The 25795-nt window shown below is 38.6% G+C and overlaps 1 protein-coding gene across 4 annotated transcripts in view; it reads right to left on the bottom strand.

Moving 5' to 3' along the window:
- LOC123880704 (protein NDRG3-like) overlaps positions 1–25795 on the bottom strand; it is a 73594-nt gene that overhangs the window by 23460 nt on the left and 24339 nt on the right. For all 4 annotated transcript variants that reach the window (XM_045928986.1, XM_045928987.1, XM_045928988.1 and 1 more), the window contains exon 4: positions 15139–15256. In XM_045928986.1, coding sequence (XP_045784942.1) covers positions 15139–15256 — 118 coding nt within the window. The remainder of the gene's footprint in view (positions 1–15138; positions 15257–25795) is intronic.

The raw sequence follows: 25795 nt of genomic DNA, 5'->3' as shown, positions 1-25795 counted from the left end.
ATGTTCATCTCTGAGAGGCCGATTATCTCTGTTTCATCAATATCGGCCAAAGGAATGGAACGTGAGCAGGTAACAGACATGCAACAGATCTTATTTTACACTATTTTGTGAGAAATAGAGACACCAAATAATATTGAGTTCACTATAAATTCAAAATTTAAAACCCCCGACAAATACTCTCTAAAAAGTAAATAATTATCAAACGGCTGAACCGATTTTCTTGGATTAGCTAAGAACACTCTGGATCAAGCCACCTTTCAAACGAAAAAAAACTAAATTAAATCGGTTCATTCGTTTAGGAGCTACGATGCCACAGACAGATACACAGATACACATGTCGAACTTATAACACCCCTCTTTTTGGGTCGGGGGTTAAAAATAAGAGTTTATTTCAAACTTCAATAAACGTGTGTTCTAGTTTCTGCGAAGGAATCTTGAAAATCGTTTCGTCCCACTTTTCTACTTATCGGGCGGGCTGATGTTTTCACATGTGTTTTGCCGACGCCGACGCCGTCGTCTGCGTAACCGTAGGTATAATATAATACTAATATATCCGTTGAGTTACAGAGCGAAGAGACGCAGTTCACGACATCACTGTTATGAAACATGTAACAAAACCAGGAGCGGAGGTAGCGTGACAAAGTGTTGGAAATCTAAACTTATTATAATAAAAAAAAATTCAAAAGAAAAATAAAACCGACTTCAAAAACGACAAACAATAAAAAGTAAAAAATAACTTTTGTTTAGCTACACGTGTAATGCACCTAGGTATGAAGTCGAGCGAGCATATTATAAAACAAAATTAGAAATCCAAGAGTGAAGCTCGCCCGACTTCATACCTAGGTGCATTACACGTGTAGCTAAACAAAAGTTATATTTTACTTTTTAGTGTTTGTCGTTTTTGAAGTCGGTTTTATTTTTCTTTTGAAAATTTTTTATTTCACAATTTTTAGTGGCCCTACTGTACTATAATATGCTGTGCCCAGTTAAAACCCTACTGTTTACTAAGCTATTACACTGATCGCGAGCAATTTGCTCCTATCCATTGAGGAGTTCTGTTCTCCATCTCCGAAGATATTCATCAGATCTTCACCAAATTTATATGGGACCACCTGCACAGTATACCCTTTCAAACAAAAAAAAAATTCCAAATCGGTCCAGGGGTCTTTGGGTAATCGGGGAACATACATAAAAAAAAAAAAAAAAAGATCCCGACGAATTGAGAACCTCCTCCTTTTTGGAAGTCGGTTAAAAACTCGACGACGATTTGCTCGACGATTTCTGTACATTAATTTTGATCAGTTTAATCAGTTGACTCCGAAGCAATTTTTTTTTTCATTTTTTGTGTGTCTGTCTGTATGTGCGCACATCACGCGAAAAGTAATGAACGGATTTAAATGAAATTTAGTACAATGGTAGTAAAACTCAGGGCTAACATATAGGGTAGTTTTACCCCGAAAAAAATAGGGATTCTTCGGGATACGGGATCAAACCTTTTATCGATTTTACTCCACACTACACTTCTTTCTTTATCAAAAAGTGTGTACCGTCAGGTAAGCTTTGTTCAATTTCCATGATATCTGATGAACAGTTTCAGACATAGAGGATGAAAATCCTCAAGGGGTAACAGCGAATCGATCGCGTTCCACGGGGATTTTTAAAAACGTAACGTAACGTAAATCCACGCGGGTGAAGTCGCAGGCATCGGCTAGTATTATAATATTTTAAAATCTTTGATTTCACATCACCCCTAGTGCCGCAGTCCCGCACACCCGCACGTTGTCCGCGCTCACCCGCAGCGGATTAACACGGGGGCTGTGCGGGTGTGCGAGGCGTTCCCACCCCGATTGTCATCTCGACCTGTCGCGTACTAAAGGTAGGCTATGAAACGACTAGGTACTCGTATATTTGAGTTACTCCTAGCTTAGACCCCTAGCACAGTTCACGGCAGCTAGGGAACTTCTAACAAAACGTCTACGCTTCGACGTCACTGGCAGGCGTACAAATGTTAGTACATTTGATGCAGGTAGCCCTAAAGCCCCAATTTTCTTAGATTTTACACCCCCATAGCCTAGTGCCATAGTTGGCATAACCGTCGATTCAGGATCAAGCCGAGAGTTCCCTCACTCTAGTTCATTCTGCCCCTAGCCTATTCAATTCAATTCAAATTTCCTTATTGCGAATATGTAAACAGTCAAGTGGGGATGTCACAAAAACAACAAGTGTAAATTAAAAATTTATAACACCCCCGACAAGTTGAGGTTACAGTAACTAGAAAGAGTTTTCCAAAACGAGTATTTATTCATCCAAGTCCAAAACATCATTTTCAAATAAATAATTTAGGCAACGTCCATCTTGACAGCTTGACATTTGTCTGTTGACATAATATTATGAACCTAACGGTTATCTAACCTTCTTTTCTACAAGAAAACTAGAAAAGAGCTGATAACTCTTAAACGGCTGAACCAATTTTTTTAGATTATAGCTAAGAACACTCTCGATCAAGCCACCTTTAAAACAAAAAAAACAAAATTAAAATCGGTTCATCAGTTTAGGAGCTAGGATGCCACAGACAGATACACAGATACACACGTTAAACTTATAACATCCCTATTTTTGGGTCGCAATAAATGGAAATCAAATAGCAATTTTGCTCAAAAATACCTAATAAGTAGGTACTTGTCAGATGTCGATTCAAGATCAAATCGAGAGTTTGTCGCTCTAGTTCAGTCTGATAACGTGCAAACGTTCTGACAAGGTTGCCGATAACTGATTATACCGAGTTACCTACCTACTAATTTATTTAACTGCGGTAGGAAACAACGAGCGATTTAATACAATGATTTATTTGTACCCAGTTACTTAGCAACGACGGCGTCCACTTTACTGCGTGTGGTAACTGCGCCAACATTTAAGTATCCATGGCGGATTAACTAGTCATTTCAGTTAACGTTAATCTGTATATGGGAAAGAAAAAACTGCCTGACTGACTGATTATTATCAACGCATAGCTCAAACTACTGGATAGTCATCCGGTACGGGGACTGGCGGCCATTGTGTTGCCGCTATTCGTGTGGGACGCCCTCCAGCACGATGGACTGACGATATAAAGCGGCTGGTGGGAAGTGGCTGGATGAGGAAGGCTGAGGATGGATGAGGACCGGGTGTGGTGGCGCTCTTTAGGGAAGGCCTATGTCCTACAGTGGACATCCACAGGCTGATGATGATGATGAAGACATCCGGTAAGAAAGGATTCTTGAATATTCAACCGCTAAAAAAGTAAAATAGGGGGTTGAAATTCGTGAAGTCCGACGAAGTCGCGGGCATAAGCTAGTTATAAATAATTTTCAACCAATGCGCTACTAAAAGTCACCTTTTCAATGTAGCCTGTTAACAGCTAGTGAGGTTTGCAGTCTATTTACTCAATTTTCCAATAGGAACGACTTTATGTACTTTAAAGTGTTTGAGGAACACCGCAAAATTTCCCCAGAGAGAAAACTCAAATCCCGCTCAAAACAAATCTCTTTTGACCAAAAGGATTTCGAAATGAAATAAAGTACTAGCTCCCAGTGGTTATCGAATCTAAACAAGCATTTCCGGTAAATATCGCTATCATCATCTGATAATGTTGGCTGCTGCTGCAATGACCCATTGCTGGCTCACTACTGAGCACGAGTCTTATGTCAAAATGAAAAGGGTTTGGACATAGTCTATCACGCTGGCCATGTACCAGCGTCTAATACTATGCCCAAAGCTTCTCATTCTAAGAGGAGACTATAGGCGTAACAACTAAAAGACGTAGGTGTAGGTGAAAAGAGAAACCGCCGTGTTACTTGCTGGTTCTTCTCTGACCTTTATTTAAAAGACTACCTACGTCATTCATAATCAAATAGGCACATGTTTTTTGGGTTTTTAACACTAAAAAGTACTCTTAATACCCGTATATGAAAAGTTTATAGAAGCTTTGCTCTCTTAACCCCTCTCGGAACATAAATAAAGGTGGCTCTGCATTGGAGAGCCTCTTGATGGTGTCATCTTCTCCCTTCACTGCGCTTTCGAGAGCTACCACTACAGTGTACAATATGCATTCCGCTTAAAGCGCTCACGAACTGAAGTGGACTTTCGCGTCATAGTAATTAAATTAATAGTGCCACGGTAATTTTTATAATGAGGGTAGATATACAATACCTTATCTTTGACAAGCTACTGGCAGTATTTAAAACGAAATATAGAACGTTTGCCGTCTTCTAATAGTACAAGTGTAAATTAAAAATTTATAACAACCCGGACAAGTGAAGGTTACAGTAATTAGAAAAGAACTGATAACTTTCAAACGTCTGAACCGATTTTCTTGGATTATAGTTAAGAACACTCTCGATCAAGCCAGCTTTCCAACAAACTATAAATTTAAAACGGTTCATTAGTTTCGGAGCTACGATGCCAAATATGAATACACAGATACAGGATTGTGCGTTGATAGATCACAACAAGAAAGGACGAGTCTTTTCATATTTAAATAGATGTTCAAAGATATTAGAAACCTCAGATTAACTCAGCGGGCGATGAAACTCCTAGAGTTTCTCTGCGTGATAAGAAATGAGGAGATCTGTAAGAGAACCAGAGTAACCGGCATAGACCAACGGGTTGCGAAGCTGAAGTGGCAATGAGCAAGGCACACCGTTCGTGAAACTGATAGATATTAGAGTTCCAATGTGCTAGAATAGCGACCTCGCACCGAAAAGTACAGCGTTGGAAGACCCCTCACTAAGTAGACAGATGACGTCAAACGAGTCGCAGCTTCAAAACAGGGCGGCCCGGTACCAGTCCACACAAGTCATTGGCGCCGAACTTTTCCTCGAAGCAAACAGCTCGCTGCACGCATGCAAGGTACCGCCCACAGCAGATTGGCTTTCCTCTATGTTTAATCGAAAGTTCCAAGTATTTTCATCAGGATTTACTTGCTATTCGTATTACAAAGTTGGCCGAGCAAACTCGAGCATCCCAGTTAAGTCATAGTTAAGTCATACTGTCAACGGATTAAAGAGCTAAATCTTCTCTTAGTGGTTCCCATTGCACAATAGGCAAAAAAAGTTGAAAACTCTTAATTACTTTATTCAATCTTATCTCTTCGGATACAAGTCAGAAGCATAATTCGTTTAAGAGAAATATTATTTCGATGTTCTAGTGGAGTACAAGATTAACTTAACTTCGAATTGATATCTAGTCGAGTTTTAAATCCACAAAAGTTGCCTTCAGTTCGCTCCACGATCTGGAGCCTCTTTGAGCCTGAGGATTCAATTACATGAACGTTAATTCCCTATCGGCGGAGTGAAGTTAGTATAACGCTCTCTCTGTTACGTAATCCCATACAAATGATAGAGCCTAAAGTCTCAGTGGGCATTAAAATTTTTAGTCACCAACCAAGCATACCATACGCCATAGCGGTGAACCAAAACATAGTGAGGAAACCTGCATGCCTGAGACTTCTCAAAGGCGTTCAACAGGGCTCTCTCCGTCACTCGTTTCATACAATCGTAGTTCCAATTTCATTTGAATATTAAGCAACCAAAGTCCACGAAATTTTGCAGACATATTCTAGAAACTAATATCTGTGTCTGTGGTGTTTTAGATTTTTCTAAAAATGTGCAGGTTTAAAATTACAGGGGCTCAAAGATTTGTAAGAAAATTGTTAAGACCGCGTAACTTTGAAACCGAATATTTTAACAGAAATCTGGAAAACCACAGACTATGGTTTACTTTTTTTCTCAATCTGTAACCAGATGTTCTCAGTAGTGATGATGTTGTGTAGGTATAAGTATGATAAAACTCGCATAGTAACGTTTGCATCTATCGAAACGTTAAGGGGGCATTTTATTACATGTATATTGAGATAAGGCATTGGGTTACTGGTTATCGGTTATACCTTACCTACATTACCGTAATTTGGTTATGGAGCAGGGCACTACGATCGAATACACAATGGTCGGATCGATCGGTTCAGCTTAATAGGTTCGCGTGACCTTGCTAAGCCTACTGCAAACGTACCCGTTGGCTGGTAAAAGGTACCTGTCGTAAAATCTATATCCATACTAAGGTTATAAATGCGAAAGTATGTCCGTCTATTACGTTTGTACAGCTCAACCGCCAAGCGAATCTTGAAAAGACAAATTATATGTCAGATACATAAATCTGTCTCGTTTTAACTCTGATATAAGAATTATTACTTCCTACTTCCATGGGTACCTACTTTGTTACTTCGACTTTGCTTTGACTTTGACTTTGCTAAGAGTTTACTTGAGACAGATTTATAACTTTGACATCAGTCTGTCTCGTTTTAAGTCTAAGTACCGCCTGAACAAAGTCAAAGTATAATCTATAGATCTCAACCTAAGACAAGTCCAGATTGAATTTCGTCAAAACAGTTAAGCAGTTGAGGCATAACCACAATATCTAAATATTTAAAAAGGGAGAAACGGACTGACAAACATAATACAACCGGCTACATACGGAGATTTTGCATGTAGATTGTCTCCTTAACGTAGATTCTCCAAATTTCATGATTCTAGGTCAACGGGAAGTACCCTATAGTTTTTCTTGACAGACACGACAGACGACGGACCGATAAACAGACAAACAGCCAACAAAGTGATCCTAAAAGGGTTCCGTTTTCCTTTTGAGGTACGGAACCCTAAAACTTGAAATAAATACATTTTATTTTAAAGATCAGAGTTAGTAGAGGGACTGCGTCTGTGTTGGTGTTAGCTGGCGGGCGTGCTTTGCCATTTTGGAGTGTTTTTTTTTTTTGTTAAAACTGACTGGAAAGCGCTCTAAGGGGGTGCCGTGCGTATGTCGGCGAGCGCCGGCACAGACGGGGTCTATACTTGTATAGTTTAACTAACTTGTTACAAATAACTACAAACTTGACATTGGCTAATCTTTGTAAAGCCAGACGAGAGAAAAAAAAAAGAGTTAGTAGAGCATTCAATTAAGCAGTACGACTGGGCGGCCCGTAGCCCCGTACCTACTTTGAGTGTATCTGAAGTAAACTGGAAGCGTTTACGGGCCGGAAGTGTGCTTGCGGCGTAGAGGCCTGCATCCGATGTCTGCCATTTGTTGAAACCGGAAAACATGCCTCGTTTGTGGCACATTACGGCATTATTTACCCCTCTAAGGAAGGGATGCATCGACGACATTAATGTCGTGAACGTTTGTCGTGTTGTGAACGGAAAGAAGTTAGTACAGCGCTCTCTCTGTTACGCAATCCCATACAAATGATAGAAACAAAAATTTCAGTGGGCGTTAACCATTTTGTGACACCAACCAATCACAAACTTATTTTCAAAAAATATTCGAAATTCCAATAGAAAATGTTTCCAGAAAACATTCGAACAAGAAGTATAGTTTCGTTTGTGATTGGTTAGTGCCTCTAAATGGTTAACGCCCACTGAGATTTTTGTCTCTATCATTTGTATCGGATTACATAACAGAGAGAACACTAACTTCTTTCCGTGGGTAGAGTAAAGAACAGTGCGGCTAATGATACGTAAAGATTACGTACATGTGTGTTGGTCGGTATTAGCAGTGATATCCTAGGGTAAAGACGTTGGCCTTTAGAGTATGGGAGATCGGGGGTTCGATTTCGGGCACGCACCTCTAACTTTTCTGAGCTAAGTATGTGTGTTTTAAGCAATTAATTATTACTTGATTTAACGGTGAAAGAAACCGTCGGGAAACCCGCCTGCCTGAGAGTTCTCTATAATGTTCTCAAAGGTATGAAATCTGCCAATTCGCACTTGACCAGTGTGAACAGTGGCTTAACCCTTCTCATAATGTTGTAATTTGTTTGATATAATAGAAGCTCACTTAATAATTTTAATAACAACTAAAAAAATATCAGGGAGTCTATTTTCTTTGTTAAATCAGGCTTTATATTATGCAATTTTATTACGAATCAGGATAATATGATATGAAATAACTCGGGCATAATATGAAGTACGTAGTTAAATAAAATATAGGTTATCAGGTTAGGTTAGCAGTGGCAAAGAATCGATACAATCTGTATGATGTGCATACAGTGAATAATTCAGCAATGTTTTTCATTTAATAGCCGCAAAGTGATATCACCTTGTATTGATGCCGGAGGTACCTATAATTATTTATATTCGTTTTTTATTACAATTACCATAACAATAATATTACACTCTATATTATTCTTACAAAAATATATATAATACATATACAGGATGTTTGGTAATTAGTGTATAATGACGACACGTACCCATGCTACTTTGATTTCATAAACACAATGCTGAAGTATAATGACGAAATAAAATTATAAAAATTTCCATACACAATTTTAAATTTTTTTTATGACCCAGTTTTCATGGCCCTAACGTGCCCTAACTTACTGAGATCGTTGACCATCTTTAGATAGGCCAAGGCCAACGATCTCAGTGAGTTGGGGCACATAAAGGCCATGAAAACTGGGTCATAATTTTTTTTTAAAATTTTGTATGGAAATTTTTATAATTTTATTTCGTCATTTTACTTCAGCATTGTATTGATCACATCAAAGTAGGATGGGTACGTGTCGTCATTATATACTAATTATATATTATATAGCAAGTAAACATACTATAGCTTTAGTTTTAAGTTAACGGAATTAATTATCAAAATAAGTGATAGTTAAGTGGTTAAGACGTCTACCTGGGAGACAGCGGGTTCATACCCAGCCCGCACCTATGACCTTTCAGAGTTATGTGCGTTTAAGCAAACAGCTATATCATTTGCTTTAAGATGAAGGAAAACATCAAATTCAAATTCAAAATATTTTTACACAATCAGTCTTTTACAAGTAGGTACTTTTGAATCGTCTAGAGCATCTACAACTGTTTCAGAATTTCTTTCCGAGAAGAACAAGCAAGAAACTCGGCGGTTGCTCTTTTCAAAGATTTGGTATACAATATTATGGCATGTATAAATATAATTGAAGTCCCGCGCATTGCTGGAGCCAGCTGCAGGTTAAATCCACGCTCTTTTATCATTAACATAATCTTCGATTGTATAATATGCTTTTCTTAGGAGCATAGCTTTAATTGATTTTTTTTAAGGCAAGTCAAAAATATATTGGAGGAAATCATCGTGAGGAAACCTGCATGCCTTAGAGTTAAGCCATGTTCCCAAAGATGTGTGAAGTCTGCCATTCCGCATTAGGGTAGCACGGCGAACTATGGCCCAAACCCTTCTCACTCTGAGAGTAGAGCCGTGTTTAGTAGTATTGGCGTCACTCAGAAAAGCAGGTATTATTTAAATATTTTTATCGAATTATTGGAATGTCCTCTCCAAAACCAACACAAAAAACACAAGTTTAATGTGTAAGGTTATCCGAGAGTTTTAATCTAAACAAACTAATGCCAAAATAAATAATTTAATTAGAGCGTGATTGCTATCACAACATCTAATTATTCAGTTCACAATCCAAATACCGAAAATATGCGATATCGCCCCGAATCTCGGAAGGAGACTAAACTACAACCTTCGAAACACCCGTATTTATGCAAGTTCAATCTTGTTGGCCTCCTAGCAACAGATTGTATGACAGCGAATGAGCCAAATATCGATTTTATCAAACTACCTGCATTAGATAAATTAATAATTTTATATTATTGTTGACAATTCAAATCAATTTTTAAAAGTAACCTTACAGTTGTGATAATGGGTTGATCATGACTCGATTAGTTCGCGGTTCTAGGGAAGAAGGTGGCAGGACGAGGGGAGGGCGTGGCGCTTTAACAAGATTTATGAAAGTTTGGTTGTTACGCCGCAAGAGCCTGCCCCCGCCACCTGCCATGTTACTGCGGCCTATAAACTTTAGATTGGCTCTAAACTGAGCACCGCTTTACAACAATTTGACCTAATAAAGCGTGGCGCCTGGCTGGTTATGTACTTAGAACTGAATGCACTTTGTTTTTAACCCCCGACCCAAAAAGAGGGGTGTTATAAATTTGACGTGTGTATCTGTGTATCTGTCTGTGGCATCGTAGCGCCTAAACGAATGAACCGATTTTAATTTAGTTTTTTTTGTTTGAAAGGTGGCTTGATCGAGAGTGTTCTTAGCTATAATCCAAAAAAATTGGTTCAGCCGTTTAAGAGTTATCAGCTCTTTTCTAGTTTTCTTGTAGAAAAGAAGGTTAGATAACCGTTAGGTTCATAATATTATGTCAATTGACAAATGTCAAGCTGTCAAGATGGACGTTGCCTAAATACATAGTTATTTATTTGAAAATGATGTTTTGGAAAACTCAGATACTTTAGATAGTAGGCGCGGAATAGTCCAAGAAAATCAGTTCAGCCGTTTGAAAGTTATCAGGTCTTTTCGGTCTTTTCTAGTTACTGTAACTTTCACTTGTCGGGGGTGTTATAAATTTTTAAATTTACACTTGTAATATTTGTTTTGGGGTCTAGTTATTATGAAATGTCACTCACTGATTTCGAGAAAATGAAGTTTATATTAACAGGGCTCTCTCCGTCACTTACTCCATACAATCGTAGCCCCAATTTCATTTGAATACTAAGCAACCGTCCATGCAGACATATTCTAGAAACTAATATATGTGCCTGTGGTGTTTTAGATTTTGTGATTGCACATGGTTTAACTGAAATTTAGCGGGACAATTGCATCATCGTCCCATTGCCGGCTAACTACTGAGCACGGGTCTCCTCTCAGAACGAGAGGGTTTGGCCAAAGTCCACCACGCTGACCAAGTGCGGATTGGGAGACTTCACACACATTTGAGAACATTATGGAGAACTCTTAGGCATGCAAGTTTCTTCGCGATGTTTTCCTTCACCGTTAAAACGAGTTCGATTGCTTAAAACTCACATAGCTCCGAAAAGTTAGAGGTGCATGCCGGGGATTCAACCCCTGTCCTGCCGAATAGAAGGCCGACGTCTTAACTACTGGGGCATGGGTTTAATAAAACTGCCATACCCTTTCCGGGTTAGCCCGCTTCCATCTTAGACTGCATCATCACTTACCATAAGGGCTAACTTGTATCCAAGTAAAAAAAAAACCAGCCAAGTGCGAGTCAGACTCGCGCACTGAAGGTTCCGTACTCGGGTATTTTTTCCAACATTTTGCACGATAAATCAAAAACTATTAAACATAAAAATAAATAAAAATCTGTTTTAGAATGTACAGGTAAAGCCCTTTCATAATATGATATCCCACTTGATATAGTTATCTTACTTTTATTAAAACACATTTTAATTATGTAACCAAAAATTCGCGGTTTTCAGATTTATACCTGTACTTGTACTATAACACATACCTACCTGCCAAATTTCATGACTCCAGGTCAACGGGAAGGACCCTATAGGTTTCTTGACAGACAAACAGACAGACAGACAGACAGACAACAAAGTGATCCTAGAAGGGTTCCGTTTTTCCTTTTGAGGTACGGAACCCTAAAAATCCGCAGCATCTGTCAAAGGTCGGCGCAGGTGCCAGAGGCATCGGTATAGTACCTAAAGTCTGCCTGCACCGCTAATGAGTTTCTAAGTGTCATCGCTCGCCTATCTCGAGCCACACTGCCCTGTGGGATTAGCCGATAAGGGGAACTTGAACAGCTTAGCTTTCAACTCCCAGCTAATGCCTAACAGACATCAGACTGTCTGTTTGTTTAATAAAGACAGGCTCATAGTATTATTATATTCGCATTTGTATTAAAATTATTATGTTTTACTTTTATTACAAGTAGGTATAGGTACTATATAACAACTAGGTATAATATGACATGGGTCATTGTGGCAACGTGACAGAGAGCTTTAAATATTATAAAGGCGAAAGTTTGTGTGTACGTTTGTCTGTATGTTTCTTACTCTTTCACGTAAAAACTACTGGACTGGATTAATATATAGGCTACTTTTTATTCTGGACAAGCAAAGAGTTTGGGAACGGGATTTTGCAAACCTAAATCCACGCGGGAATCAGCTAGTATTACAATAATATTATATACCATTTTAAATTATCGATTTAACTAAAAAAGTAGGTTTAATTATGTCAAATGTTTGTGACTTTCCGTGAATCCGTGAATTTCACACAAGCTCCCTTGATAAAAAGTCACTCATTTGACTAGTAATAGTCATCATCCCTATTGTCATTAAGACAGTTAACGTACGGCGAAAGTCGTGCGGCTAGTCACTCGTGTTACTTACCTAAAAACTCCGTATTATCGCGTCGCAATCACATAAACTCTGAACATAAAATATGTCGCTACGTAATGATAGCATTCAAAAAGCGCGTGCTGGGAATGGCAAGCCTGCAAAGATCGCACCTTCGACGTTGGCTCAAAGCTGCCTCAAATTGCAGCAACACCTGCCACATACCCGCTACGTGCTTGAAATATTCACAAGCACTAAATAAGGAGTGTATTAACTCACTAGCTACCGCCCGCTGCTTCGCTCAGCGAAAATATACGTCTTTCTTCTCTATCCCAATATACAAAAAACCGAAGGGTTCCGTACCAATTACCATGGTACAAAATATTTCAATATTTTTAGAGTTCTGCCTAACGGAACCCTAATAGGATCACTTCGTTGTCTATCTGTCTGTCCGTCTGTCTTGTCTGTCAAGAAAACCTATAGGGTGCTTCCCGTTGACCTAGAATCATGAAAGGCAGGTAGGTAGGTCTTATAGAACAAGTAAAGAAAAAAATACCCGAGTACGGTTTTTCTAAATATAATTTTAAATAGCGACATAGATAATTTAAAAGACTAAAGGTGGTTTTACACCGGAGAAAAAAATGCGACAACGCGGCGGTCTATAAATGCGTTTCATTCACGTTGGTAACTATTTTTTCGTTACCGTGTTACTCTCGACCCGGATAAGACATTCTTGATTTTGGTCTGGTTTGGTATCATGTCTAGTTAACTCGCACGTCATAACGGCTACCTAGTTAATTTTACCGCTCGCCGTAAGTGAATAAAAGGTGCGCATCCAACGGACTTCCTTCGAGGGCACACTCGAGACATGCGTTAGTCACCTACAATTTACCTATCTAGCTCAATGAGGCTGGCAGAAATCACAGGCAATGTAATGGTTGAAAACGAGGTGGCCTAGTGTCTGGACTACGTCTCACGGCGCAAGGCGAGGGTTCATTATCATCATGATCAACCCACTAATGAACATGGGTCTCCTCTCAGAATGAGGTGTGAGGAAAAAAATCAGAATTTTCCTAAATACCGCATCAATATCATCAGCACCACGCCAATTTTACTGTCATTACAGCAATTTTACTGTCCATAATAAATGATCCTATAAGGATTCCGTTTTTCGTTTTGAGGTACGGAACCCTAAAAACTAAAATAAAATAAGACCTCATTTACACGAGAGTTTTTTTGACGTCCGTTAAAAAAACTTTCACACGTCAACTCTTTTTTACGTGTGCACAGATACTTGGGAATACATTTGTTCTATTTGGACGCTTTTTTAAAGGCCGTTAAGAAATCTCTCGTGTAAGTGAGACCTAATATTGATAGTGTAGACTGTAGACCCAGTCATAGCCGATATAAAGCCAAGGATTATAGCAACTTTGAACTGGCAGCAATAAAGTAAGGGCAGTCATGCGCGGAATTGGCATCACATACAACTCACGCACAAACTCACACTGAACTGGTTTCGTACTTTATATAACCTTGTCTCATACCATACTAATATTATAAAGAGGTAGAGTTTGTAAGTTTGTTTTTAGGGGGTAATCTCTGGAACTACTGAACCGATTTTGAAAATTCCTTCACCTGTAGAAAGCTACATTATTCCTGAGTAACATAGGCTATATTTCATTTTCAAAAAAAATTAAAAATCCTTACAAAAATTGTGGGGCCGCCGGTCACTAGTACTTTACATAACCTCGTCTCATGCCTGCTTAATATTAGCAAAGTATAAAGAGGGACACAGTAGTCCGACACCATTGAGTTCGGGCTAAATGATGACCTACAACATTGGGCCTTAACTTGCATGCGACGGGTCTGCCCGCGAAATTCAAATTTAATTTGGTTTTTCGCAATTTGTAAACTAATACGACAAAGTAGGCTTATGGTACTTAATTGCGCCAATGGCCAAGAAAACATTTCTTTACACAAACTAAAGATATTTGAAATTATTATGAAGTATAACGTGACATGTAGTTGAGAATTTTTCAATTTTCCAGTTTTTACGCACAAAGTTGCCTCTTTCCCTAAATTATCCCTAAATAGAGATTTTTCAAGGGTCATATCTTATGAAATAAATACAATTTTACTATTAGGTATATAGGTCCTATATATTAAGTATTTTAGGTCATAGATATTAGAGAGATAAATCGATTATGGTTTAGTTATAGAATAGAACAAAGAATAGCATAGTAGGCGTACCTAACACGTTTGTATGGAAAAACTCGTAAGAAGTAGGCCAGTTCGAGTCGCTCCTTCGTTCCGCACTTACCGCAAGATTGCTCTGTCTAGACGGCTTCGGTGAACCCTCGGTACGTTACATATATTATCATATCCTTGTACTCAGTGATAAAAGTCACATTTTCGACATGGAATAATGACACAGTTATCTCCAGAGAAGCAACTCGCGTGGCTTCTAATAGTCACTCTCGCTTGGAGAGGGACTTACAATATGAAATGTTATTTCTTCTAATTTATGTTCGCTTCGGCTGTTGCAACATAATATTGCAACCACAAAAGCTTCAAAAAAGAAAATTGTATTCAATTTCCAACACAAGTCAATTATAGCGCGCTTGTCTATAGCCCATTCACTCTTGATTTAAAGGTACCCATATGAAAACTGACGCCGGAAGGGCTTTGCTGGTACGGTGGTAACTAGCCACGAACGAGGCTTCCGAGACTTTATATCAGTCACCCCAAATACTTTTTTTTAATAGATTAGCGTTTGGTTGCAATCAGACTTGCTGGCAAGTGATGTTGCAGTCTTAGGTGGCTTACCTAGAAGATGCCTATTCACTCTTGACTTGAAGGTACCTATATTAAAAGTGGAGAGCAAGGGTGTTCCATATCCTAACGGTTCGGGTTAGAAACGAGGAAGCAAATCGCTAGTAATCGATAAAACAGAAAGTTCTAATATCCAGTACTCACTCTTCAGGCAGTGTGGGCGCGCCGTCTTCTTGCCCCGGCGCGTTCACGTGGTACACACAGAAGTTCTCCATCAGAGCACGCATGTCAACGAAGTTGAAGAACGTCTGGAAACTCGTATCTGTTGACAAAGAAACTCAAATCAACCGCGCATTCTCTACCTAACTACACGTGATTCCTTCAACATCAATTTGAAAGGTTTCGAACAATTTGTGGGTACAACCTTAAGAGCGGTTACGCACTCTTTCGATCCGAATCCGTGAAAATACGGATATAAATTTGGACCGGATTCGGATATTTCCTACGCACTAATCCAAATCCAAGCTAATTCAGTGGACCTTTTTGACATATCTACGTCATATGTCGGTCATATTTGAATCCGAGGCAAATCCGAGATATTCTCACGGATGCCAGAAGTCAGATCAAGTGCGTAAGCTACCAAACAAATAGTTCGTTAAAGTACTTCGGAACGTATTTTTACGGATTCGGATCGGATGAGTGCGTAACCCTCTTACTCGTGGTTGAAGCAAAAGTAAACGCGCGCCGGATTCTATTTTTTAACCCCCGACCCAAAAAGAGGGGTGTTATAAGTTTGACGTGTGTATCTGTGTATCTGTGTGACTGTGTATCTGTGTATCTGTGTATCTGTGTATCTGTCTGTGGCATCGTAGCGCCTAAACGAACGAACCGATATTAATTTACTTTTTTTTGTTTGAAAGGTGGCTTGATCGAGAGTGTTCTTAGCTATAATCCAAAAAATAGGTTCAGCCGTTTAAAAGTTATCAGCTATTTTCTAGTTTTCTTGTAGAAAAGAAGGTTAGATAACCCTTAGGTTCATAATATTCAAGTGTCAATTGACAAATGTCAAGCTGTCAAGATGGACGTTGCCTAGATATACATAATTATTTATTTGAAAATGATTTGTCGGGGGTGTTGAAATTTTTTAATTTACACTTGTTGAAACTGAGAACAGTTTTTATCATATTATCATGTAGTAAGTAAAAATAAGAGCTTTTAATCTTTATTTGTGTGCGTAACGTAAACCGCGTCGCAAAAAGGTGTACGTGCGCCCTCATACAACCATAACCACACGATCTTCGTGAAATAGAAACTCAAACTTAAAATCATTTATTCAAAGTAGGTAGGTTAGGTACTATTAGTACTCCTTTTAACGGTCAGAATTGTTAGATTTGTAAGATGGTATAGTGGTAATAATTAATTACCTAGGTATCCTTGAAACTAAAGCAACGAGGGTTCCAAACGCGCCCTGGTCTAAGAACATCTGTACCTCATTAGGAATTTCTTGCCCTAATTTATTCAATTCAGCATGTTTCTTAGAATGAACGTTTTCTTTGGTTTTAATGAGTTTTAACCATTGATGACGTAAGCTAGTGGATTCTGAGCCAGTGGTTTTAACGTATGGCCCCAATTAGTGCAATGCAGGCTAGTGGCCCCAAAATTTCAAGTGAGAGGTGAAAAGCTTATGTTTCTTAAGATAAGAAAAGAAAGAAAGAAGAAATGTGTTTAACTTGGTGCCACAGAAAGTACAGGTAAATTATGATAATAATTGATCGAAATAAGTCGCGCCATAAGGATACCATTTTTATCATTTTGTTAGGGAATCCTAAAAACGAGAGTTGTTCAAAATGTTCCCCAGTGCAAAGTTTTAATGAGGTTCCAAAATACAGGATGTAACGATAAAACTCGGTAGGGGTCAATAAACCGTCACAGCTGAGGGCCCGCGAAACTTTGGGAGCAGCTGTGTTTTCTGCAGTGATAGCCAAGTGGTCAAGATGTCGCCCTTGTATTCTGGAGGTCGGGGGTTCGATCCCGGGCACGCACCTCTAATTTGTCAGAGCTACGTGCATTTTAAGCACTTAAATATCACTTGATTTAACAATGAAGGAAAACATTGTGAGGAAACCTGCATGCTTGAGAAAGGTGGGTGAAGTTTGCCAATTTGTACTTGGCCAGCGTGGTGGACTATGGACGAAGCCTTATTCTGAGAAGAAACATCTACTCAGTAACGAGCCGGCGATTAGTTGATTGACATGGCAAGTAAATAAAATATGTACGCCTAGTTGTCCCGAATGAGTATACTAAAAACAATAGTTCGAAAATATCTGATATCTATACTTACTATCTATACTAATAAATAAAATTGGAGTGTCTGTCTGTAATTTCGAAATAACTACCGCATATTAAGGTCATATGGTTATTTGAACGATACCATAACTGAATCTCACGTTTTAAAAATTTTTGTCTGTCTGTCTGTCTGTCGTCTGTCTGTTTGAAAAGGCTAATCATCGGAACGGCTGAACCGATTTTGACGGGATTTTCACAGATAAGTAGAGAATTGACCAGGGAGTAACATAGGCTACTTTATTAACCGACTTTCAAAAAGGGAGTTGTGTTTTTCTACCTATGTACACCGAAATATCCGACATTTCTGAACCGATTTGCGCCGTTTCTTTTTTAATCGATAGAGGAACTTTGCGACATTGTTTCATAAAAAATTTGGAGTCCAACTCCTCAATCCTGATGCTGAAGGGGATCTGACCAATCCACGCGGGCGAAGCTGCGGGCATCAGCTATATTTTGTAATAAGTATCGAAATATCGGACGTTTCTGATTCATATCGGATAGGTATAATAATTCTGGTTTATGTCAAAAAAGTTATGTAACCGAAATGAAATTAATGCTTAAATATTTGTATGTTTATGTTATGCATTAAATTTTAAATTTTATGGTACTGCAAATGTTCATGGGCGGCGGTAATCACTCAACATCAGGTGACCCGCCTGCTCGTTTGCTCGCTTGCTCGGTTGCTATTTTGCACACCATCCTTATATCCTATTGCATAGGTATTCTGATATCACCACAAAATTGCATATATCTATGATCATATGCAAGTGCATATTCACAACTCCAGTAAATTCCGTAAAATGTACTGCCATGAGCAATCAGTTTGTTAAAATGTTCCCAATAGCATCTCTACAATACTCGTATTTTTAAGCTCTTGGCTAGTATAGGATGTTATGCATATAAATATTAGCTTAATGGAATAAAGTAAAAAACTAAGGCTTTAGCATAGAAATCATGATCACAGTACAAAAAAAAACCTGTTTCATGACAATCTGAACAGAACAAGGTTAAAAAAAAAAATGCCGTGTTAAGCTATACAAAGTCTCCGATAACCATGTCGGAGGATTGCCAGCAAAACATACATTGAAAAAAAAGTATAGGTTGTTCTCGGAATTCTATAATACCAGGGAATACACATAATGTCGTTTTCCTTGAAGCATAAACGCTTTTATTTGATAAGGGAATAAATACATTTCACACTGCTTTCAAGGCGCCCCGTTTCTCCATACAAACATGTTACGCTGATCATTATATTTATTGTTCTCCTAGATCTAAAACTAGGCCAGATGTCGATTTATCCATGATCTATGCCCGACAGCAATAAATATAGTAGGTAAATCGTATTTTATTTTCAATGTTACGACCCTTGAAGTATCACTATTTTTAGGAAAACTATTATAAAAACTAAAAATTGCATATCTGCAAGGCATTAGTAATTAAAAATTTAATCTATCTATCTATCTATCTCAATAGTTATGCAAAACAACAATGTAATAACGAAAATTGATTTTGAGAAAATTAAAAAAAACTATATACACGTCGATTCCCGCTCCTGCGTAGGCGGTGACTCGATGACGTATCGTAGAACGGTGCAGATAGTTGGTGTGTGAGTGAGAAAGTATTCGAAAGGCGCGGCGCGCGGCTGATATGTAAATATTCGTTACACCTATAAAATTAAAAAAAAAAATTGCAGTCATTTTAGCCCATAATATGCTAGATGGTGGTAGCTAATAAAGCTGCCATTATCTACAATCAGGGTATCTTTAAAATACGAGCGAATAGGCATCTTCTAGGTAAACGTGTCCCATATTAGGTCACATCATCACTTTCCATCGGGTGTGATTTTGGTCAAGCGCTTGCCTGATAATGCCTGTAATGAATATAATATTATAAAAGCGAAAGTGTATGTCTGTCTGCTACGTTTTCACGGCCCAACAGTTCAACCGATTTTCATGTTTGGTACAGTTAGCTTACAACCCGGTAAAGGACATAGGTTACTTTTTATCCCGGAAAATCAAAGAGTTCCCACGGGATTCCTAAAGAGTAAAGACCCATCCGCTTAACCGATTTGTATGAAATTTGGTACCGAGGTAGCTTGCGTCCCTGTAATTGGCATAGGCATCTTTTTATCCTGGAAAATCAAACAGTTCCCAGGGGATCTTTAAAAACCTAAATCCACGCGGACGGAGTCACGTATCCTCTAGTAATGAATTTAAAAAAAAGATTCCGACGAATTGAGAATCTCCTCCTTTACTCGTAGTCGATTAAAAAAACTATTATGATTATGTGCATAACGGCAGTGGGTCGTGAGCTCTAGTCCTTAGTTGAGAACTAATGTCTTCCCGGCGGGTTATAAAATCGTTTTCTTGTAAGACATCAGTTAAGAGGATTTCTAAGTTGTGCAAACTTTATACATTAGTATCGGCTATATCTCCTACTTGTACTTATAGTTTTTGAAACTTCCATAATCAATAAGGAAGGAACTAGACATTTCTTCATAACATGTTGCTATGCGTGCTTTATATAAGGTGTTATAAGTAGAATGTATATCATACTAACATTATAAATACGAAAGTGTGTTTGTTTGTATGTTTGTTTGTTTGTCATTCCTTCATGCTCTAACTCAGCACCCAATCGACTTGATTTTTGGTTGAGATAGTTGAAAGGACGGAGAGTAGCATAGGCTACTTTTTATCCCGGGAAATCAAACAGTGTCCATGGGATTTTTTTAACTTAAATCCACGCGGACAAAGTCGCGGGCATCAACTAGTTATGTACAAGTAAGGTCGCCCCGCGGCGAATTCTTGTATTGATACAGAAGCGATACTGAATAAATAATACTATGCAGTTGTATTACTTACTAATGAATTCAAATATTTTTATTCAATTAGACTCAGTAGTGCAAGTACTTACTACTTAGTACTACAAATACTTTTGTATCGTCAAGAGCATCTACCGCTGGTTCGGAATGCCTTTCCTACCGAGAAGAACCAGCAAGAAACTCGGCGGTTGCTCTTTTCAAAGAATTGATATACAATATTATGCCATGTATAAAAGTAATTAAGCTCTACTGTTTCGAGTTGCAAATGCGACTAATACTCAAAAGTAGCGAAACACGCTACTGAATCGCTGCAAAAAGTCGCCGTGGGCGACCTCCCTAACAAGCAGACAGCGTGAATGCACCATTGATTTTGAAAGAATGCACAGTTCACGACAATTAGGGAACTTCTAACAAAACGCCGAAGCTTCGACGTCACTGGCAGGCGTCAAATGTTATCCTGCGTCATTTGACGCAGGTAGTCCTAAAGTAGCCCTATTTTTCTTTGATTTTATGTCACCGTATCCTAATATTTGATATATCATCCATTCAGGATCAAACCGAGAGTTCCCTCACTAATTAACTCTGGTTAGGGTAAGCATAGCGTGGGCTGTCCTACAGCACGATGGAGCGAGAGAGTAGCTGGATGAGGAACGGCTATGGTGGAGCTCATTAGAGATGGACCACATTAGAGAAGAACCAAGAGCCCACAACAGAGAAAGGTCATTAGAGAATGTCCACAGCCAATATATACTAAGCTCTTTAAATAAAATTATTAGGGATGCAGCATTACTTAATTAAGAGGAAAAAACCGATACAAAAAGAACGTAGACTAGATCCGCATTGATTTATTGTAAAGCGATCGCCGCCAAGAGAATGAAGTGCACTTCAATGCCGGGCGTCACTTAAGAGAACTTCTATTGGTCGATAGATAAACTTGTTTACAGAGGCTCGAGAGCGTTCCCGCAGCAATTAAGAGCTAATTCTGTTCGCGACAAAGAAACGTCTCAACGCCGTATCAGCTGCTAAACTGTGACAACTTTCAAGGCGAACTATGAGTATTGCATCTCGAATGACCGCATACCAAGATAGGAAGTAGAATGGACATACGACGAAATGTTAGAACGATGGATAGGTGATCCATAGCTGATAAATCTGAGATGCTTGAGAGCGCGCCCACAGCAATTCAGAGCTGTTCCGCTCGCGACAAAGACACGTCTCGACGCCGTATCAGCTGCTGAACTATGAAATTTCAACATATACCATTATATAGGAAGTCGATAAAATATTCGACGAAATGTTAGAGCGATAGATCTATACTAATAAATAAAATTGGAGTGTCTGTCTGTAATTTCGAAATAGCTACCACATATTAAGGTCATATGGTTATTTGAACGATGCCATAACTGAATCACACGTTTTTAAAATTTTTGTCTGTCTGTCTGTCTGTCTGTCTGTTTGAAAAGGCTAATCTTCGGAACGGCTGAACCGATTTTAACGGGATTTTCACATACAAGTAGAGGATTGACCAGGGAGTAACATAGGCTACTTTTTTAACCGACTTTCAAGAAGGGAGTTGTGTTTTTCTACCTATGTACAACAAAATCTCCGAGATTTCTGAACCGATTTGCGTCATTTCTTTTTTAATCGATAGAGGAACTTTGCGATATTGTTTCATAAAAAATTTGGATTCCAACTCCTCAATCCTGATGCTGCAGGGGATCTGACCAATCCACGCGGGCGAAGCTGCGGGCATCAGCTAGTAGCTAATAAACCTCGATAAGGCTCTCCAGCAATTAAGAGCCAGTTCCGCTCGCGCAAAGACGGCTGTAAGACGAACATAAAACAACGAACTAGAAGCGCAAGGCCTGCAAGAGTTATATGCATCAGCAGCAAGACTCGGTCGCATCGCAACGAAGAAATGCTGACATAATAGCACAGTTAACGATAATTGCGTCAAATGTAGGTAACATTTGACGCCTGCCAGTTTAAATGAAGCCTCGACATTTTGATACAAGTTCCCTAACAGTCGTGATTTACTTTGATGTAGTGGGTTGATACAGGAAATCTAATAAAGGTCTTAGCTCATTAGAGCCACCCGGTAACGGCACCTGACCTATACCGCCACGACTCGCGCGATTGGTATTCTTTGGACATATGCTCATTATATCCACTCCGTGCGAGGCGATTCGCTGACGTGGGAGTTGATGTATTGAGCGTAATATGTCCATAGAAGTCAATACAAAGAATACTAACCGAGTCGAGGCAGTGCAGGTCGGGTGCCGGGTGGCTCTAATGAGCTATGATCTTAAACGTTGTTAGTAAACTAGTTAGTACAGTATTTGCCCTAATGGAATTTCCAAGACGCAACATCATTATACCGGCAAAGCTGGGTTCTGGCGTCTCTCTTGATAATAACTCAATCTAAGATTTATTTACTTTAGCAAGCGATCTCACCGATATATAAAGTTTTATAAGTACCTACATAAAGTTGTATAAGTACCTACATAAAGTTGAGTTTAGGTACTTATCAAAACGTGTCTCCACTCCAAACACGCTTGTCCTAAGACAGGCATGAATGAGAGTCATAAAATTCGCTTTTCAATACATACCTGCTAATAATGGCATTTTGCCGTTGCACGATATAACTTGTTTTATAAAGTATACTACTCACGACACTGCGGCAGGGCCGATTTAGGATACAGCTAGATTGGAGCAATCTAGGGCGGTCCCTACATATTACGTGCAGGGCAGCTGGGCGGTTGCCACAATCTATAGGAGATATCGGATGCATATCTATACTGCAAAGTCAAAGTCAAAGTCAAAATCATTTATTCAAAGTAGGTACAATTGTACTCCTTATTGTTAAACTTGTACGATATAGTAGTGGTGATAATTAATTACGTTACTTAAAACTAAAGCTACGAGGGTTCCAAACGCGCCCAAGTCTGAGCTCCTGCCAGCCGATCTAGGAGGCGAGCTAGGATCCTACTTAAAATGATCCTACACATGTTTAGGATGTTTAGGAGGCAATCTAGGACCTTCCCCACTTTTTCATCCTAAATCGGCCCTGCCAAAGTGTCGTGAGTAGAATGCTTTAACACCAAATAAAAACTTTTACAAGTCAATCGACGAGCCTTGGAATCGTCAAATGCATCTACTACTGGTTCAGAATGTAAATACATCAACAAAGTGTTTTTTTTTATGGATTCAGGTTTTATTTTAAATTTTTCATGATCTAGGTGCTAGAGATTACTCCAACGGCCAACACCCATCAATAAAGTTCCATACACCAATTATTCGTTGGACCACGTAGGTCCTAGACAATAATAACGCATTTACAATTATTAAGACCCGAAATCTCAATTCATTAAAAATATAAAAAGCAAAGAATAGGAGACCAACTTTTTATGAAGTTGGTAAAAAAACCTAAAAGCCTCTGTGTGTAATATCATTTTGAAAAATAGCCACGATAGGTACATATTAAAGTGTTCATTAATACCTGAGATTAATCTATTAAATGTATAGCAAAAGTTAATGTGTTTTAACCCGAATTCGGAGAACACATTAACCTACTTAATTATTAAAGCCAACGAATTCCCCTTTTCTATAATTTTATGTACTCGTAGTTTCATAGAAATATCGGCGACAATTTTTTCTCTCAAACATAATTATGAAACAAGATATTTTCAACGTTTTTATACGTAAATATAAAGTGCATTTCTAGTTGTTTCATACTGACCTAATTTTTCAATAAAGATTTTTTAATAAACTGAAGAGGACTAAAAAGCAAAAGTTTATAAAACGTATTTTTGAAAAACGATAATCCTGCCGGCAGTGTTACGAATCTGTAGAGTTAACTAGAAAAAGAGATTTCTGCACGCCACCACAATTGCCCAAATCTTCCGGGCGTTAGCCATATCCCTAAGGGAGTTGGCTAACTCCCGGCTTATGCTATTTCGCTGCGACATATAATATAATATACATATATTTGTGTAGGATTACTGCAAAATATTGTAGCATTCATGAACATTACACCTGACCACAGACTTTTAAAACTCCTAAGACCTAGTTTTACTGTCAGTTAATTACGTAAGCTACTTACGTAAGTAGAACTTACAAGTGTAATCGCGGCCTAAACACTCGAGCGAAGCCGGGTATCATCGATGTATGACATACATGTCAAAGTTTAATTCTCTACTGAAAGGCCTACATTGCACAGCCGTGCTCATTCTTGTGGAAGTCGGCTAGGCTTTAATATTTTAGACAGCCAACGCTGCCGTCTTGTTCCATTTAAATATTGATTTCCATTCTTCGCGCCTTGTTTTACTATTCTCTGTTCAAAACGTATATTTCGGCCTAACAATATACCTTTATCTCTTATATGTAGAAATAAATCCCTATTTCCCTTGGTCACGCCATAACACGCCACGAACGACGGGACCGAATTGGATAATTCTTTTTTGAAGTGTTTGTAATTATTGTTTGGACAAGGTTTTATGAAATATTTTTTTTTTGGAAAATCCACGGGAAAAGATAGTTCTCGCGAGACGCGGACGAAGTCGCGAGCAACGGCCAGTATTTCATAAAGGTTACTTGCCTCAGAATACAGAAATCCGTAGACGTCGCATGATCCTACTTAATATTATAAATGCAAAATTAATGTGTCTGTCTGTGTAAATTATACAATTTTTACCATAATACAATCAAATAAGTATTATAATAATTAACCATGGGATTCCCATGGGATTTCTAAAAACCTAACGACAAAGTCGCGAGCATGAGCCATGAAATAGCACAGTAGGTACTTATTATAGAGGAATGCATATTTTTTTTGATTTTTTTAAAACCTAACAAAGAAGTCGCGGGCAGATAGTTTAGTTTGAAAATAGGAATGCAATTTTTTCGGAATTTTAATAACAAGCTCTCTAACCAGTCTCTCAGCTTTTGATATAACATACCCGAGTAATATCTAAGAAATAACTAAGAAAGAAATATTTCAGTACTTCAGAAGTAGTACGTAAAAGGAATGTACCGTATAGTTTGCAAGGTTACTGCAAAATTATTGCGCGCTGGAGGAGAATTTCTTTGCTTGTCTATGTGGAGAGTAAGGAAACTTTGAAGAAGACTCGTTTCATTAAAAGCTTCTTCTAAAGAATCGACCATAGAACCGAAGCTAACAAAGTTTCTTGGTCGATGCTTTAGTAGCTAATGTTACTTACATCCTGGAAATTAGATTTTAATTAAAGAAATATTGCCTATGTCAAAAATAAATTATTCCTGGAAGAGTAGGGGCAAAGTGCCTTGAAGGGGAGACGTTTTGAATGGGACAAGTTTTTAACGGACTAATAGTATAGAATGGCATGAATGCCATCAGTCCTGGCCTCTAAGTCCTAGCCTCTGTGAATTCCATTTGCACTACAGTCCCTCGGCAGCCCCAACAGCATTCTGAATGTATTATTAAACTGCACTGCGCATTGAGTGCTTTCTTAAAATATCTGACCCAAAGACTTCTGATGGAGTAGAAAGATTGACAGTATGCCTTAAATAGGTCTGAACGTGGTCGCATCACAGCCCAACTTTATTTGACGGTGGTTTCGGGCAGACGTGACCGAATTTACCTCCAAGTCCACGTCACTCACGGCTCTGTCAATTATCTGTTTGCATCCGCTTCTAATTGCCTTACTATCTAATTCC

This window comes from Maniola jurtina, chromosome Z, assembly GCF_905333055.1.
Source record: "Maniola jurtina chromosome Z, ilManJurt1.1, whole genome shotgun sequence".
NCBI classification, from domain to species: Eukaryota; Metazoa; Arthropoda; class Insecta; order Lepidoptera; family Nymphalidae; genus Maniola; species Maniola jurtina.
Note: the sequence above shows the minus strand (reverse complement) of the source record. Positions and strands in the feature narration are given on the sequence as shown.